The sequence below is a fragment of the Phodopus roborovskii genome, unplaced genomic scaffold (assembly GCF_943737965.1).
Source record: "Phodopus roborovskii unplaced genomic scaffold, PHOROB, whole genome shotgun sequence".
Classification (NCBI taxonomy): Eukaryota; Metazoa; Chordata; class Mammalia; order Rodentia; family Cricetidae; genus Phodopus; species Phodopus roborovskii.
In genome coordinates, this window is record NW_026126541.1 from 16,730,131 (window position 1) to 16,749,733 (window position 19,603).

Consider the following 19,603-nt stretch of genomic DNA (forward strand, 5'->3'; position numbering starts at 1 on the left):
AGGAACGTAGGACACTCTTCCATCATTTCCTCCTCCTTCCCTCCTGCACTTTTTATCCCTCCACCCTGTAGAGTCAAATTATTTGGAAGACCTCAGCCTACTTAACACCTCAACCATTATTCAATGTATATACACAGATATGTTCTGTCAGGAAAACTCCCAACTAAAGCTGCTGAACCAGCCCGCCGTGAAATGAGTATTATTTGTGCAATGCACTATGCCTTAGTCACTGGAGTCCCTGTGGGTAGAGACCAGTTCTCATGCAGGACAGTGAGGGAGATCAAATGCCTCCTGCTAACCCGACTGGATCTATAGAGACCCGAGATACCCATGCATGTTTACCTGGGGAGCCTGCCAGGGAGTCCCCTCTGCTGAAGGCGAAGGTACGAGACACAGAGACGGGCACTAAAAAGTCAGGGGCCAAGGATATGTGAGTAGCAAAGGGGAAGATAAACACAAAAGAAGAGAGACAAAGAGCAAAATGGGTGAGACAGTCTGTTCCTGGTTCTTCACAATATCACATTGCATGGCAAAAAATAAAACTTGTTTCAGAAAACACAGGAGTTGCATGTTTATGAAGTCACCCCAGAGAGACAAAATAACATGAACTTGACTGAAGGTCTCCTGAAAGGATATGGGATAATCTCAGTGGCAATCGCAGATGCTTCTGACTAGCACAGCCAGTGCCCTTGGAGGGAACACATAAGCAGCTTTCTCTCTGAGGTGCCCACCTTGAGCTAGCAAGTGTGCTAGAGGCCAGTACTGTCCCCTGCCCTCTGCTCTCCCAGCTGTCTCATGTCGCCCTGTTCCTACAGAAGAGCCCTTGGGTAGACATTCAGAGGCCAGGAAGCCAGGTGCATGCTGGGAGGGCATCTACTGGGAGGCTGGGTCCTGCCTAGGCTCCCAGGTGATGCTCTACTGTGGGCACAGTGCTGGTGAGGAGCTGAGCACTGCTAGAGGCTGGGGGCAAAGGCCGGGCAGGTTTCTAGAAGCTCAACTGTGAATAAAGCAAATCCCAGGTACTTTGTAGAAATCACAAGCATTCTGAAGCACCTCTCTTTCTTTCCTTCTCTTTTCTCTCTCCCTTTCTTTTTCCCCCGGGGTCAGAAATGGCAGTAGCCATCATTTAGGCCTCAGAAGAGCAGACTGTGCAGGACTCCAGTTCTTTCCTGGTGTTAACCCTGCTGCACTACACAGGATGTGTGTGTGCGTGTGTGTGTGTGTGTGTGTGTGTGTGTGTGTGTGTGTGTGTGTGTGTGTCTGTCTGTCTGTCTGTCTGCCTGCCTGTCTGACCATTCTCAGAGTCCCTTCCCAGGACCCAAGTGAAACTGATCTGCAAGCTGAAGGCACACGGAAACAGGGAGCTTCTGCAGTTTTCTCTTCCCTGATCTGAAATTACTTATCCTTGCAGGCGAAGAGGAGGGTTGTTCGTTTAATCTGTCCAATAACCATTAGTACTGCCATAGGATGTTAATGAGTGTCTGAACTGGCCTCTGTTCTGAGACACACTGGTCTCAGTTCTGCGAAGCAGATGGCAGGCTTGTTCTCCCTCTGCATACCTCTGTGTGGCCCTGTTCTACCTGAGCTCATGTGAGGTTCCTCAAGAAAACTGGGCTCCCTCATCATGGGCTCCCAGAATCCTGGCAATCAACATCAAGATAAAGAGTAGAGTGTGAGCCTGGCACGGATGCTTGCCTTTAATTCCAACATTCGGGAGACAGAGGTACACAGATCTTTGTGAATTTTGGTCTACATAGCAAGTTCTAGGCTAATCAGGCTACATACTGAAACCCTGTCTCAAAAAGGGGGTGGTGGTGGATGGAGTGTGGATTGTGCCCCACTCAGATACACCTGGGAGAATTCTTTGTAACTTCAGGTTCACCTCTGAGGTCACAGGTGTCCCCGCAAATACACAGTCTTACTTTCTACCTCAACGAGTGAGAAAACCGCACCCCTGCTAGTTCAAGGCCCTGCAAGAGTTCACTGCCCTGTGGTTTGGGCTCACTCTCCAGCTGCATGCAATGCTCTTGGTCAGTAAAACGTGGAGCTCGGAGCCCCTGAACGTGACTTCAGCATCAACGTAGGGAGCACCCGTGGGGTGTGGGTGACTTAGCAGTTGGTCCGCCCTTCTCTGGAAGAACTTGATGGATGGTGGACAGCAACTCTTTCCCACTCCTGACCAATGGTGTTATCTTTCCTGGATATGTATAAAGGCTCAGAAGCATGGGAGGGGACAGAGAATTTAATGCTTCCTTTAATTAGTTAAATTGAATATAAAGTATAATGATTCATGGATATGAAGATGCCATGATAAAACCCATTATTTTCTACGCTAACTTAAAACAAAATTAATAAAATAGCTGGGTGGTGGTGACACTCGCCTTTAATACCAGCACTTGGGAGGCAAAGAGGCAGGCAGATCTCTGTGAGTTCAAGGCCAGCCTGGTCTACAGAGTGAGTTCTAGGACAGCCAGGACTGTTACACAAAGAAACCCTGTCTTGAAAAACCAAAAACATTTAATAAAACATGAAAAAAAAAAAGACCCTATTGCAAGATTATTCTTTTTTTCCACTGATTAAAGCAAATGATTTTTGATAGAACTAGAATCAGAGGAAGCCAGATAGTATCTTTTTACTTGAAATTGTTTTTTATATTTATTGATGTGTGTGTGTGTGTGTGTGTGTGTGTGTGTGTGTGTGTGTGTGTAGGTGAGCTGGTGTGCCACGTATGAGAGTGAAAGTCAGTGATCTCCTTTTCCAGGGGCCCTGGAACCAAACTCAGCCATAAGACTCAGCAGTAAGTGCCTCCCTGCTGAGCCTTTCTGCTGGCCCTCTTCTTTAAGAAAGTCATATGAGGTAGGGAGGGAGAGGGTGGGGATGGGGAGATGTATGAAGCTCTCATTTTCTTATCTCACAGTTCTTTCTGGAGTCAGCATTTCTAGGCAGCATCATAGAGTGCTAAGAGCATCTCTACTGTGATGCATGGGCAACTCCTTCTGAGAACGAAGGGTTCCCTGGCCCTGGAAACTCTCTCACCTGTTCACCTCCCTATGCTGAGTACTGATGCTTTCTCTCTCAGATCTCCCTACTCAAGTTCTATATCCCTGTGGGTAGAACAGATACTTAAGACTTCATTTCAGCCAGCTGGTGAGCCAGGAAGCAAAATGACATGGTAAGTTATTCTATCATGTCCATATAGCAATAGCATTCTGGAACAGGGATCTAAAATTCTACCCATTGTGCTGTGGGAAATAATCATGACACAGGAGTGATCCTATCCAGGTAAGTCATCAACTGGCTGGGTGATATGGAACAAATTACTTCTTTGACTTTTCTTATTAAAAATTTAACTGATAAATTTATTTATCTATTTTTGTGGTGCTGGAATTTGAACTCAGGGCCTTGTCCATGCTAGATAACTATTTGACCACTGCTCTGTATGCCCAACCCCATTTTCTCATTCTGAAGCAGCATGTACCTTGCTCTGTCCTTTGAATATCAAGCTCCAAAGTCCTCTGATAAATTCCAATAAGAAACACTATGCAAAATCCTTTTTATGATTAAAAGAAATATCCTATTTGATATTAAAGTGGCCACCACAGTGCACAATTTAACCAGTGAATCTAAATGACACCTAGAGAAAACTTTCTGCGACACACATCACAATAGAAGCCATGCCTTCTACATACAAACACACCAAGTCTGCACAGAAAACAGCAAGAAGGTACAGCACAGAAGGCCAGCTCAAGCCAGCTGGCAGCCCTGTGCCAGCCCCCATCCCCAGGCAGCATGCACGGCCAGCTGGCAGCCACGTTGGCACCAACAGAGAGGTTGTAAGTAAGGAACTAGCAGCAGCTAAGTAGCAGATTGCACCAGCCTTGATTTATAACACTGAATGTCACAGTCACCTTTCCCTGAGAACAAATGTCACAGACGAAATCATAGCACTCCAGGTAAAGGGCAGAGGCGATTACCACTACAGTGAAGGGAAGACTGAACCACCAGCAGAGCACACAGAGCAAATGCCAGCATGCCCCAGCAGGTGGTAACTCACTGTGCCCCCTGCCCGCCACACCGCACACCTATCCCCCAGACTCCCATTCATCATGTGGGTGTGAACAGAGAAGCCACAGCATTCCAGACACACACGACCTAAGCCTCCGTGCTCTGTGGGTACCTGGTGGGAGGCAGTGTTCTGGCAGAGCATTACAAAGAGGCTGCCAGCATTTGTGTCAGCCCAGCCCATGTTCAAATAGCTTGGTTCGGGTTCCCCAAGTGGGCTGAGGCAGGGCCATGGCGGGGAAGACGAGGAAGGGGTTTGAGAGATACATACGAAAGACAGAGGATCCAGCCAGACTTCCAACCTTCCGCACGTCATTATCTAAGGACAGAAGGATGCAGTGGGTTTCAGAAGTAATTCAGAAAACATAACTTCTTATGGGGATCTCTACTTCCACTCCACCCCAGCACCAATTAACCCTGCAGAAATCAGGCATCAAACAGGAGGGTAGCGAAGAGGGGTAAGAAGTGAAGCAGCTTGTCTTTTCAATACACTCTCCCTTCTCAACACTTGCTACATGATTTCCTTTTTCCTTCCAACTCAGTTTTCCTCCTTTTTTTTTTTGAGACAGGGTTTCTCTGTGTAGCTTTGGAGCCTGTCCTGGAGCTAGCTTTGTAGACCAGGCTGGCCTTGAACTCCCAGAGATCCATCTGCCTCTGCCTCCCAAATGTTGGGATTAAAGGCGCCAACACCACCTGGTTACTTCTTATTTTTTAAACTAAGCAAAATCTGAAGGAAACATTATTTTTACGTTCATTTGGCATGAAGGAAACCAGATCCAAGGAAGTTAAAGAGCTTATTTGGAGGGTCTTTTAAGGAGCCAGGCAAAGAGTCGCGACTTGAGCCTTGGGAGATCTCATTGCTTCCCCTGAGCAGCTGGGGCTTGGGAACTGGAGTACCTGAGCAAGCAGTGGTCATGATGGCAGGAACACCATAGTAGGTAAAGGCTCCGTTCTCAAAGCGAAGGCCTTCCTTACCAACCTCCACTTCCACTCTACCCTGGAGAAAGAAGGGGCATAAGCAGTGTACCAAGGCTGTGGCGAGCATTTCCAGGTCTTGTATCCACTCAGACCCTATGTACTTTTCTATGCATGACAAGTGGACTTGCATTCTCGCAGGGCAGTGTCAAGTCTACCTTGATTTATGTTACAGAACAGAACCCTCCACATTAGAAGCCCTTTGCAGTAAGTTCACTGCGTAAGTTCACTGCTTCAGCAATCCTAGAGTAGCACCCGGGCACGGATGACCAAGCTTTCTGGACGCTCCATAGTGGTCTTTCTAGAACACAGGTCTACAGCACCAGCTAAGCCAGAGTTCTGTGAGCAGCTTCAATGACTTAGTGTCACATGAGACCATTTCCAAGTGTGGATGAGACAGACTCTGACCTTGAACCCATCATCTGTGACGGTGATTATCACTATGAGAGCGTATAGCTACATCTGTGCATCTGACTCGGTTATGTACACCGCGTAGATGCTCACTGTCAGTCCTACAGCTCCACCAAACATGTAACGTTTTTATGTCCAGTTGATGGATGCATTGATCTAGGCTCAGGAGAAGGCTAGAACAATGAAATCTTAAAGGCAAATCTTTCTAATTCCTGAGCCCACCTTCTTTCCACCACATTTTGTTCCCTTCAGCTCTTTATTTGAAAACGTTTGTTAAGCATTGCATGTGTCCTTGAATTACATGAACAATGTAACAGGAACCATCTCTAACAGTGAAGAAAGTGACCCCATTTTTTTTGGGAAGAACAACCATTTTATTGAGGTTATTTGGAACTATATATTTGAGACAAATCACTGTGTCTGGGAGGACATGCTGAAGTGGATTGTAACAAACAGAGGCTACTTCTAACTTAATGTAACTTTTACTTAGATCTTAAACCAGTCACTCTGCTGAGAACAGACACGGAGCCAGTTGACAGAGCTCACGGTGGGGGCCAGGACTTGATGGTTACTTCCATTTAATTAATTAATTTTGAGATGGAATCTTGCCAAGTGGCTCTGCACACCCTAAACCCAGTATGTATACTGACCTAAAACTCACAGCTATCCTCCTGCCTCTGCTTCTTGAGTGCTGGGTTACAGGCATGTGAAACCATGCCTAGCTTTGATACATAGTTAATATAGGCCTGTTCAGATATCTAGGGCAGGCAAGTATCTTTATGAAAGTCCTGGGGAGGTGATTATTTATTTCAGTCATTGCCTCCCTTCCTAATCCCCTTCAGAGAGAGCTGTTTCAGGAAGCCACACAGAATGAAGTGTGGCACAGTGAATGGACGTGTTCCATGTGCTCCAGGAAGCAGAGTGAGGACCAGTATGGATGCCAGAGATGCTGAGATGAACATAGGTTTTTAACAAGAACCATCTATATCCCAGGAGGCAGTAGGGGACACCCAAGCAGATACCAGGAACTATCAGGGCCCTTTTCATTCAGAAGCAGAATGCCTTACTGAACATACACGCTTCTCACTGTCTCCCAAACATACATGCTTGAACGCTCACATGGAAGACTACTGAAGAAACTTTGGCTCCCAGGATATCACTTGTTCATGCTTGGACCCTTCCTGTATGTAATGCAGGATGCCTACTCTACTTGCCTTGTTCTCTAGGCATCTTGCACTGAGGGACAGCCATAGCCAATCCCCTTCACCCTTCAGATGCCCTCCTCTTGCCCTTGGAAGTTCCCTGACCTTGCCACTCACCTGTAAAAGCAGCACGAAATAGTCCACAGGGCGGCTGCGCTGGTAGAGGTAATGCTCTGGGGCCTTCTTATTCCTCTCATCAAACTTCAGCTCCTGGATCACATTGGGATGTTTCAGTAGCCGGAGCAGGATCTTCTCGGAAAGGTACAGAGACTTAAAGGGTTCCACTTCTAGAAGGCAGCAGGGGTGGGGGTGGATGTCAGCACTCCATGCCTCCCCCCCCCACTCCAGCAGCAAAAGCTGGAGGAGGCAAGGGCAGCAACCGGGCTTTCATCTACAACAAGCCGGCCAAGTAGGCTGGGGTTCTGCAACTTCCTTGTATTGAGGAATTTTAGTTCCCAGTGTGCATCCTGGAGCCTTCCCTACCAATGCCTTCTGGGAGTGACCGTGGCTTCACTGGCATCTCAGGAAAAACAGGTCACCATTTGGGAAATGTCAGTATTGCTATGAATTTCCTCCTTGTTTTTAGTTAGAGTTGGACCTAGACAACTAAGCCATAGACACAACAAAGTCTTTAATTTTACAGTAGAGTGCCACACTGGGGAGTGAGTCTGGTTTATTTGGATAACATCCACCTGCTGGGTGAAATGAAATGCCAAGTTAATGGAGACTGGTAATTACTTCAATATTAAGTTGTCAATAATGTAAAATATCATTTATCATACTTAACTATTAATAGATATTGTATATTGATACTTGCAGTATAATACTAAGAAGGTAAAGCTGCTTTGCTTTGGGAAATTGGTTTGTGATGAGAAGAAATTTGTATTCATAACAAGATTATATGTTGAAAACTCTGTGTTGGAGGCTCTATCCTATAGTTGCCTACTTTTCAGGACCTGGAACAGTGCTAGCTAGCTAGCCCTCATTATATCCCCCATAGATAAATACTATATTAGTAAAATGGAACTTAGTGATGGATTGATCATCCTAGGTCATCATATTAATTAGGGGTGAATGACGTCAGAGGTCAAAGGCAAATGCTACCCTTTTCACAAAAAGGAGCTTAATCCTTCACTTGCTTTTCTTTTAAAGGTACCAGGCTTCCCAATCCAGTTGTCTATTTTATGAACTCATAGTTCACAAACCTCTATGACTCCTGGAGGGGGCCGAAACCCAGGGGCTTGCTGCTTGGTAGGACAATGCTTTTCCCGCTGGGACAAATGCTCCAGCACACCCCAATTCCAGCAGGATGGAGGATGATGGCCTTAGGCTCCAGCGAGGAAGTAAGAAGAGGAAATGGAAGCACCCACAGTGGTTTCCTTAGCCCTTTTCTGGCAGAAAGGAGACCACTCACTTCCTCTCCACAACACGGCGAGGGAGGGAGCTGGGAGCTTACCAGGTCACACTGTCTTCCTCAAACAATGGTTCTCAGTGCCAGGGGCACACAGGAATGGGGATGGAGGGTACAAAAATATGTGATGTCTGGTGCTAACTTAGATTCTGCTAGCAGTGCTAGGGTAGGGAGTGGGTGGGGCAGGTCCTACCTGTGGCCATGAAGCGGTGTGTGGCCAGCAGCAGCTGTGGCGAGATCTTCACTCTGATCTCAGAGTCTGAAAGCTTGAAGAGAGAGAAGTCATGCCGCCTCCTCTCCCGGTGCGGGACCCTCTGCTTTTTCCGATTGTCAGCTATAGGGGCACAGGGGAGAGTTGACACTGAGAATCACTGTTGGTCTTTGGAGGCTTACCCAGATTCTTTGGGACCCCACCCATTCTGCAGTGCCAACTGTAGAAGGCAAGGTCAGCTCTCTCCCAGTAGGAGACAGGCAGGCAGCAGATGGTTCTGTGTTTGTGCGTAGGTGGTAGATGAAAAGGGGCTGCCCTGGGCAGGGGCGGGGGTGGGGGTCCTAAGCCCAGAGTTCTAGGGCTGACTCCCTTACCTGACAGCTGTGCGAACTCTCTACACATTAGCATTTTTGATTGTTTTAATCCATACAAGAGAGCTATGATATTTAGTAGCTTTTCTACCTGTGCAGTCAATGCAAGATCTCAGTAGGCACCCATACATGGCAGCGTTTGTGCAAAGTCATACAAACATGAAGTGCTCGTATTCTGGGCGTTAAGGGGTTTGGGGTGTCTACCTCTGTCTTCTCCCGTCCCTTTGAGCTGGGTTCCACAGTCACTTTCCTGTGGGCTTAAGCCATGTGGTACCTAAGGTATGTCACTCTGTGACCACTCATAACTCCCCTGCTTCTCCCTAGACCCAGAATCAAGGGAAACGGAAGGGAAAAGAAGGGGGAAGGCGTAAGAATGCACGCATACTTTCTAACGGCAGGCTCTTCAGATGGGGACCCAGGCAGAGCCTGGAATCTCGGATCTTGTACACTGGGTATGCGCCTATTCACAGAGAAATTACTTTCTCCAGTTTATTATTAACTTGCTGTTCAGAAGGAAAGGTCTACATATGTCTACACATGTAGAGACACACGTTTTTGTACATATATACATGCACATGTGTACACATATTCATAGATTTTTTGTAAGTGGAGGAGGAAGTGTTTACTTTGACCACTTCTGTTTCCCAAGAGTGTTTAAAAAAGAAAAAAAGAAAGAAATCGCTAACCCACCTCACCTGCACTGAGGGGAGGGGGGAAAGATGTGTTTCTGTTCTCAAACTCTGCCTGGAAACCAACAGGGCTTCAGGGGGCTTGTAGTACAACAGGTACACTAGGGACCAATGGACTGTGTCCTCACGGCAGGGGACCAGGTCCCCAGAATCCAGCTTCCTTGTCTCATGTCCCTCTCTTCTTTAGGAGCAGGCTTCTTTCAGGCCTTCCTTTGGATTTTCTCCCATCTTCCAAACTTGAAGCTCTCGAAGCCTCTACGAAGCACCCGACTCCTGCTTCTTTACAGGGATGGGAACCCCTGGCCCTTCCTTCTAGAAAGCCTCATCTGGAAAATGAGCACTGGGTAGAGATTTAGGATCCGTTTTCTGTGCTCTCACTAGTGAGAAGCCTTCTGGCTTACATGACAAACTTGCTTCTGTGTCTATCAGCATGTCACTAAGCTTTCCTAGTGGAGACGTTCCTATGACCTCTCCATTTATCACTCTTATTTTAACAGTGGGTATTTAAATCCATGTCCCAGGAAGAGACGGCTCCTTTAGCTTGCTGCCAGCTACTAACACTTTACTGTAAAGGTCTTCATCACTTTACATTTAGAAATTTAGAGATACTGGGGGATTCTAGAGCAGGAGTGGTGGCCAGGGAGAAGGAAGGGAGCCTGGAATGGGAGGGATTCTTTCTGAGCTCTGCCTTGTTTGAAAATGCTCAGTACAGCATTGTCAGGTCCCTGAAGGGAGGTGCTGTGGCACTCAGCTTATTATGTTAAAGGCTGGCTCATTTTTTTTTTCTTTTTTTCTTTTTTTTTGGCCTAAAGGTGTCACTGCCATATGGTATCAAAGCTTTTTTTGCTGTGAGGAACCAGTTTCTGGAAGACTGCTCTGGCAAACTGAGGTGGCTCATCTCAGATGAGTTATCCCTGGGAAGGGCAGAGGATGGCTACCTTAGGAGATGAAAGTCTGAGGAGGAAACATTTCCTGGGCAGAGATTCCCATGGACTTAGATAACATTCCAGTTCCATAGACAAAGCAAGCCCTTGTGTGGCTGGCAAGCAAAACTATGATAAGGCTCACATGCCCCAAACTCTCACTCTGCAGAGGCCAGTTCATTTTGTTCCTAGTGGGTTTGGGGAGAGGAAAAGCCCAGAGGCTGAAACAATAGGAGCCACACAGGGACCTGATCCAGGGGGCAGGAGGGAATGGGAGACTTGGGGTGGTGGTGGGGGGTCGGGGAGGGGGGAGGGGGACGGGAGTCCGTGGTGCTAAAAGGGACAAGACCAATATCCAACAAGGAGGATTGAATACATTTTTGGCTTGGGCAAAGGGCAATGCCATGACAGTGTTTATTGCTCACTGGTGGTTGGGTGTAAGTGGAGCTCGGGGGCAGGGAGTTGGGTTCTGCAATAGGTAAATAAAGAACCAACACGGGAACCCCTCTTCTTGGGCACACTGTATTTCCCGTAGTCATTTTTTTTTTTTCTTTTGAAGGCTAGGCTATCTTTTCCCAGTTATGCCTGTGTTCAGCCAAGTTCCCTTCTGATAACATTTTGCCAGCATGTTCTCAGTGACTCAGGATGACCTGAACCAGGGTGTCTTGCCATGCTAGCACTGGGTAGAGGTGGATGACACACACCCGTACACAGACTTGCCTTGATGTCCTTTCAAACCTTTCAAACCAATGCTCTCCTGGGAGTATCACAGGAAAGGCAGAGGACCCGGGAGAATAGCCCAGGGCACACACTTACTGTAGAGGTCAGTTTCATCTAGGATCTCTGACTTGATGATCTCTTCTATGATGTCCTCCAGCGTGACAATGCCCATCACTTCATAGAAAGGGTCCCCTTCACCTTCATTGTTCACCCTCTGGACAATGGCCAGGTGAGATTTTCCTGGAGAACAAATGGAACTGCTGTTAGCATCTGTATCATTTTCAGAGATTTCTGTTTGTGAGAAAACAATACAAAGTTGCTGTCTGACCAGGATCAGGACTGAACTCACCCTAGAGCCATCTGAAAATAGGAAATTTGGGTGCAAGCTCTTAAAAACAGAAGCCTGGTACTTAGATGAAATACAGTTGTGTATTGCTCAATGACAGGGATGGGTTATTAGGTTACAATGAAACTGTTAGCCAGTGTCACTGTGTGAATGCTGAGTAAGTTTGTGCTGGCTAGTTTTTGTCAACTTGACACAACCTAGAGTCATCAGAGAGAAGGTAGCCTTAAGTGAGAAAATGCCTCTATGAGATCAAGCTGTAGGCAAACCTGTAGGACATATTCTTAATTAGTGATTGATGAGTTAGGAACCAGCCCATTGTAGTTGGTGCCATCTCCAGGGTTGGAAGTCCCTGGTTTTAACAAAGCAGGCTGAGCAAGCCAGTAAGCAGCACCCTTCCATGGCCTTTGCATCTGAGGTTCCTGCCCCGAGTTCCTGTCTGGCTTCCCATCATGGAATGTGATATGTAAGTCAAACAAACCCTTTTCCTCAACTTGCTTTTGGTCATGGTGTTTCATCACAGCAATAAAAACTCTAAGGTAGCATTAATGCAAACTAAGATGGTTATGACATCACCAGGTGACAATTTCATGGGAAGACCATTATCCATTGTTTATTGTTGGCCAGAACATCACCACGTGGCACTTGAATATATTTTATAACTTTATTTGGTGCATAGGTAGGACACATTTATAGGGTACAGTGTGATATTTGAGACCATTTATATAATGTATAATGGTCAGATCAGGGTAATTACCATGTCTACCAGCTCAACTCTCATCGTGTCTTGCATTAGGTCTGTATGTCCTAGCTGTTTTGAAATGTATGGTTAACTGTTGTCAAGAGGGATTCTGTACTGTGTTCTGAACCATTAGAAAAAACTGTCTACCACACCACAGCACCAGCTAACCACCCTCTATCTCTCCTCACCATCACCCACTTCTCCTTGCTTCTGAAAACCCTCTATATCCATGTTTCCTTTTAGGGAAGCTGTCTAACATATTTACATGCATATTCACATGCATGGTTTTTTCTTTCTCTGAACTTTCACACACTGACAAGCTGGAGGAGACTGAATAATCTAATTGAAAGAGCAAGACTGGGAAGGATTAGAAGTCAGTCTCCCTGCTTAAGTCATACCAGTCACTGCTTTTGGGCAGCCTTCAATGAGTTACCATTTCTCACATGGAATCAGGGACTAGTAAAGTGTGGTGCTTAGAAAACAAGGCTGTCCCCAGGCACACCTTTAATCCCAGCACTCGAGAGGCAGAGACAGGTGGGTCTCTGTGAATTTGAGGCCAGCCTGGTCTACAAAGCGAGTTCCAGGACAACCTCCAAAGCTACAAAGAGAAACCCTGTCTAAAAAAAAAAACAAAACAAAAAACCAAAAAACTAAAACCACAAGGCTGCCAGATTCCTGCAACTGCCTCTCTCTAAGGATGTGGCTAATACATCCTGCCCCTGAATCGGTCGGGGTGTGTGTGTGTGTGTGTGTGTGTGACTACTTGAACCAGTAACATTTAGAGGTGTCCTGGGGCTGGATGATAAAAGGCAATGACTTCTGCTGTAGAAAGCCTGTGAGGAGCCTGCTGACTATCCCGAGGCCACCACGGTGAGAAGCCATGATGAGAGTGGGCACTACATTCAGTTGATACAACCTTTCTTGTCTTCTCTAGCAGTGGCCTGGGCAGTATGGACAGCAGAGAGAAGCCATTCCTGCTGTATCTTTCTTAGGGCCTGGTTCATAGAAGCCATTAGCATAATAAAATAGGGACTATTTTCTACTTGTTTTGGGGGTGTCTTGTTAGCAATAATAGAAACAGAATAACCAGTGCGCAGGAAGTGGCCGCACAGCTGGTGGATATGCCAAAGGTTTTGTATGCTGTAATACTGCACGGACAGATGGTGTTTCACCTTGGTTTCAACTTGGTTGGACTGAGAGGTGTCTAGGAGGTTATTAAAGCACACGCCTGGGTATATCCATGAAGACATTTCCATTAAGGACAACAGAAGAAGGAAGATCCACTCTGAATGACTGTGGCCCCACAAACACGCCTTAGCCCAGATGGGATAGCAGGGAAACAAGGAGAGAGCCTGCATCCACAACCATTCTTTCTCTGCTTCCTGGCCACCATGATGTGAGCTGCTCTTTCTTCCAACCACCAAGCCTCTCCACAGAGAAAGGATGAAACCATGAACTAAATAAAGCCTTTGCTGTTTAAGTTGTTTATACCAGGAACTTGTCACAGACATAACAGTCTGACTAGCATTGCAGGTGTTTTGTTTTTATTTCTTAATGACTTAACAGCTGCTAATGCTTATTGAGCTCCTACTACATGCCAAACACTGTTTGAAACGCTTGACACAAGTCAAGATATTTAATCCTTAAAAAAGTCCCCAGACGAGTAGCAGCATTACACTCATTTCTCAAAGTGAGGCACAGATTGGGTTAGTGATAGGCCTCAGCCTAAAAGCACAGCCTAAAAGCAGCAGAGTTGGACTGCTGGCTTCAGTCCTAATCCGAGGCCTTCTGTTTCCCCCTTTTCTCCCAGTAGAATTAGATCTAGGGTTCACATGTGCTAGGTGAGTACTCTATGTTGAGCTCTATCCCCAAACCCCATTATCTTGAGGATATATACATATATATGTATATATATAATGTATATATATATATATATATATATGTATATATATATATACATTATATATATACATATATATGTATATATAAAATTTATAATACTGTATACAATTAGAACACGGTGTTGAGTACTAACAGAGTGCTGACTGACGGGGTAACTTAGCATTTGTACCTGCCCACTTTGTATGTAATCTCCTTACTTCCCATACTTCTCTGCTCCCTTCTCCCTCCCAGTGATTTCTCTTTCCCTTGCTGTGTCTTCAGTTCTGAGATGAACTGAAAACACAGCAACTATCATTTTGCAATTTTTCTGGAATTTTTGATAAGATGAGAGCAAGGGTGTGTTGTAACTACTTTCTAAAATTTGGAGGGGCTGATTTAGTCTTAGAATTTACCTCATGTTAAAAAGACTTCATGTGCCAGGCAGTGGTCATGCACACCTGTAATCCCAGCACCTGAGAGGGATAGGTGGATGGATCTCTGTGAGGTCGAAGCCATTCTGGTCTACAGAGAGAGTTCCAGACAGCCAGAGCTGTTACACAGAGAAACCCTGTCTTAAAACAACAACAAAACCAACCAACCAACCAAACAAAAACCCACAATATTTTCCCCAGACATCATCTTCATAGACAATTCAGAGGCCTATTTTGATTGTAAACATTTGTGTGTGTGTGTGTGTGTGTGTGTGTGTGTGTGTGTGTGTGTGTGTAAGAGAGAGTATAAATGGAAGTTTCTGTCCAATCTGGTCCTATAGCTGTTCAGTCCCAAATAAACATACAGAGGCTTATATTGATTATGAACGTTTTGGCCTATTGCTCAGGCTTCTTATTAGCTAGTTCTCTCTTAATTATTAAGCCATTTCTGTTCATCTGTGTGTCTCCACATGGTCTTGGCTTACAGGTGACGCCAGGGTCTGTTCTCCCTTGGCAGCTGCATGGTGTCTCTCTCAAGACTCACTCTTTGCTTTCATCTTCCCAGAGTTCTCCAAGTCTGGTACTCCTGTCTATACTTCCTGCCCGGCTACATCCCGCCTGTCCATTGGCCAAAACAGCTTTATTCATCAACAAATGAAAGAAACATATATTCACAGCATACAGAAGGACATCCTCCATCGAGAGGAGGGGCATCTTTACTTACTTATCTAAAGTTTCCACATCTTGGCTACTTAATTGATGTCGCAGTCAACATGGGGGTTAGCTATCTTTTGGAGGTCCAAACTCAGTATTTAACAAAAATTTATTTTGAGACAAGGGTTCACCAAGTTACCCAGGCTGGCCTTGTGATGTACCTGCCTTCTAAGAAGCTGAGATTATGGGCTTTTGCTAATAGGCCTGGCTGAAGTATTTTCTAACAGCCCTCCATCATGTCAGTCTGTCTCCTTTTATAGTATAGACACATTTCCTGTTTCTAGAACACAAACCCAAGTGTTTTTTTTTTTTTTCTTTCTTTCTTTTCTTAGCTACAGGACCTTTATAAGGAGAATATCTGAGGTACTGATTCAGATGAGCTAGTCTTGAAAAAGACCCCAAAGCAGCTTTTGCTTGCTTACTGTTAAGTGTCATTCAAGAACAAAAAGAGCCGGGTGGTGGTGGTGCACCCTTTTAATCCCAGCACTCGGGAGGCAGAGGCAGGGGGATCTCTGTGAGTTCAAGGCCAGCCTGGTCTACACAGCTAGTTCCAGGACAGGCTCCAAAAGCAATACAGAGAAACTCTGTCTTAAAAAAAAAAAAAGAATAAAAAGAGGTGGTCAGTTTTCCAGAAAATTAAATAACTATCATTCCGTTTTCCTGTTGTTGTGACAATACACCTGACAAAAACCATTTAAGGGACAAAGGGTCCATTTCCCCTCACAGTCTGAGGTTCCAGCCCATTAAGGTGGGGAAGTAACAGCAGGGACCTTGGGGGCAACTGTATCTTTGGTGAAGAAGCAAAGAAAGGTGCCTGCTGCATTAACTCACTTTCCCTTTGTACAGGTTAGAGTCCCAGCCTGGAGAATGGTGCCGCCCATAGGTGTCTCTGCCCACTCCCATCAATCCAATCAAGATAAACCCTCACAGGGAACCCTAGAGGCTCATCTCCCAGGTAATCCTAGATTTCATCAAATGGCAACTGGGATTAACCATCACTGCTATTAACCACCATATAGACACTGCTTGGGATTATAAATGGAAATGAAATTTGAATTCATAGGTGGTATTTTTGCCACCTATGAATGGTCTCTAAAATTTTCCTACCTTCTCCCTAACCTTTGACCTACGTCTACACTTCTAGATTTGCCATAGTCATGTTCAAGAACTCTCCGTGTGATGGTTAATATTGAATGTCAACTTGACAGGGTCTAGGTTCACCTGAAACACCATTTCGGTAGTCTGTGAGAGATTACCTAGATAGGTTCATAGAGATGGGAAGACCCACTCTGATTACTGACTAAATAAAACAGTGAAAGGAGCTGAGTACCAGCATTTAGCACTTTCTGTTTCTCAACTGAGAAGCCAATGTGGCCAAATGCACTAAGCTCCTCAGTCAAGGCTCCCCTCCATGGTGGACACATATATATCTTGGAATTGTGAGCCAAAGGAAACCCTCCCTTCTTTAAGTTGCTCTTGTCAGCCATTTTGTCACAGCAACAGAAAAAGTAACTAATTTAGGTGACATACAGTAATTAACACAGTACTTGTGGAATGTAGTCCAATTCGTTTGGTGAAATCAAGACTGTACATTGATTTTCCCAATATTCAATCTGCTCTGCTACATGCCATCAGCAGTCTACCCTCTGGGCATTCCAGACAAAAACCATCTCCTAAGTTTCTGCCCAGTACCCATCCTAAGAGCTCACAGTGTGGGCTTCCCCTACCCCATCTCTGTTGACCCTTCAGGTTGCAGCTTCAAGAGAAGAAATCCCAGACTGACCGACCCCATTTTGAATTAGAAACCATCTTCTGCTGCCTACGGCTCTGAAGTCTTTGGCCCTATTGTGGTTTTCTGCTTCTTGTAACTAGTGACTCATGTGTCCTACATTAGTATAACTTTCTCAGAGGGTGAGCTCCTTCAGGACAAAGAGTCACATCTTTAAATAAGTTCTTTCACCTATAAATAAATATTTTAGGAACTGAACTAGGCTGAAGATCAAATACAAACACAAAGCTAGTATGGCAGATGTTACCAAGAACCTTTACTTTCTGGTAGTATACTATAGATTTAAATTAAGATTCCAACCCTGCCTCAGTGCTATAGAAAGTTATCCTATGAAACAACTGTATTCTACCCAACTGGTCTGAGTGGTATATAGCTTAAATTAGATTATGCTAATTGTTAGGATGTGTGCAATTTAAAGATTAAAAAAAACTTCCAGCGCATTTTTCTTAAACTTATGGCACCTGTTCTAACTTTTCTACTAACATGTGCTAGCAGATGCCAAAACAAATGCCTAGGATCATGGAAAAATCTAGGAAAACTGGTTTCTTAAAATTGTTTTCTATAATTGGATGTCTTTTGTGCTGGGGAACTCAGAATGCATACAATACAGCCACACTTTCCACAGTTGATGTGGTTGGTTCACATGCTAGAATTAAATAAACAGAGTTTACTGTTTTAAAAATAACTTCTATATAATGGACATCCAAAGTTGTCCTCTGACTTCTACACACATGCCATAGTTTCCATTCACAGGAAGATATGCATAGCCACCCCAGTACCTGAGGATCATGGAGGGCTTTTAAGCTATTCAAGATACTGAGACATAGTATCTTTTTAGAAACATTTTACAACCATTCTCTGTCCTCTGAGATACTCTTCAGAGTTGTGGATATGATTGTGTATGTGCTATCTCTATATAAAAAGTTACAATGAAGCCCATCTTTTTGAACAATTAATAAACACAAAGAAAAAGGCAAAAATTTCACTTCACAGCAGTAGAAATCAACAAATGAAGGAAGCAGCCTCTCTTAGGGACAGACTGGGGTAGGAGATGGGATGACCATCATAAAACCCAGTTTTGAGCTAATACAACAGGGCTGTGTCCATGGTAAACACATCCAAGGTCCTTCCTCCCTTACAAATGTCAGAGCCCCATCTCTACATGCCCCTTCTTTCTAGCTCCCATGAGGGAGAATTGTAGGTGGTCTCCTATATAGTTAATCTGTAGACATGGAGAAGTTACTCAGCCCCTTCCTTCCTGGCATAATAACCTATGAATATTTCTCATTTACTGTTAGGACAATGGTTATTATTACTATTAGAGAATCCACTATTTGTCATATACACTGTAGGTGCCAGGCATTGGATATACATCATTTTACAATGACCTGTCTCTTTAATATATGAAGAAATATTACATCTCATGGAAAGACAACTCAATTAAAAATCACAAATCCTTTGAACAGGTACATCTCCAAAGAATATATATAATCAATAATCATGATAATTAGGGAAATTCAAATCTACTGGGAATGATATATCACTATGTACCTACTAGGATGGCTATAAGAAAAAACAAATTACAATTGTTGGAGAGGATATGGAAATCAGGGATCCTCTATCACTGTTGCAGTACTCTGGAAGTTTTTTAAAAAAACTAAGCATAAATTACCACATGGTCCAGCAATTCCACTCCAACACAAATAAAAATGTGTGGCCAACTATTAATTATAGCCCAAAAGTATCAACAACCCACATTTCTAAACAAATAAGATATGGTAAATCTACATAATGGAATATTGTTTGGTCCCAAAAAAGAATGAAGTTATAAGACAGATAAGCTTTGAAAACAGTGAGTCTAAGGAGCCAGGCACAAATGGCTACTTGCTATATGATTCCATTCATGAGAAATTTTCAAAATAGGAAAACCTGGAGGAAATAAATTGGTGACTGCTAGAAGTGGTAGAAAGAAGAAAATGGAATTGCTACTCAGTTCAAGATCTCTTCCTAGATGAGGAAGTGTTCTGGAGTTAGATGGAATAGATGCCTGCACAATCATGTGGGTATACTAAAAACATAAATTATACATTTAAAGGAATAAATTTTATGATATGTGAATTATATCTCTATGAAAATTTCTTTTGAAGAAATCCAGCTGAATAAAAAGCCCCAATAACTCATGGTTGAAAGAACAGGAAGTTAGGCTCAAAGCTACAACCACATTGAAGGTGTGTGGCAGAAGTGGGTTCATGGGGGAACGTATTGATGTTGAAGGGTAATAGAGGCTTGGGCAGGGGCACCGTGTTGGTGAGCGCTGTTGACAGCACTTTGTCATTTAGTGCTCTGGGATGTGGTGACCAAAAGTGGACATAAATGAGGTCATCAGAGGTGAGAGGCAGGAAAGGAAACCACTTCTGTTCGCTGCAGATGGGGGAATGATGAACAGGAACAAGGGCTTGGTCACAGATGGCAGGGGGAGAGTTTGAAAACAGTGATTAAGCTGGACCTCAGGAGGGTCATTTCTGTTATCAGAGGCCCCATTGGGCCTCAGAGATGACTAAAGAGTGCTTAAAACTCACAGACTGGGGGCAAGTTTGGAGTAACAGGGCTCTAATAGCCTAATATGTCATTTTTTTCTCAACAAATGTTGGTCTTCAACCTGTATTATTTCTACGTCAGTGGGTTGATGCTGTATTTGAAAGACTGGCTTACATCTGCAAGTTTGTCA

At 44.5% G+C, this 19,603-nt stretch overlaps 1 protein-coding gene across 1 annotated transcript in view; it reads right to left on the bottom strand.

The window, feature by feature from the left end:
• Nucleotides 1-19,603, bottom strand: part of Cnnm1 (cyclin and CBS domain divalent metal cation transport mediator 1) — a 56,071-nt gene that overhangs the window by 17,335 nt on the left and 19,133 nt on the right. The window contains exons 2-7 of the mRNA XM_051199811.1: nucleotides 11,072-11,215; nucleotides 8,255-8,395; nucleotides 6,768-6,937; nucleotides 4,960-5,059; nucleotides 4,334-4,381; nucleotides 343-405 (exon numbers count right to left, since the gene is read on the bottom strand). Of these exons, the coding sequence (XP_051055768.1) occupies nucleotides 343-405; nucleotides 4,334-4,381; nucleotides 4,960-5,059; nucleotides 6,768-6,937; nucleotides 8,255-8,395; nucleotides 11,072-11,215 (666 nt within the window). The remainder of the gene's footprint in view (nucleotides 1-342; nucleotides 406-4,333; nucleotides 4,382-4,959; nucleotides 5,060-6,767; nucleotides 6,938-8,254; nucleotides 8,396-11,071; nucleotides 11,216-19,603) is intronic.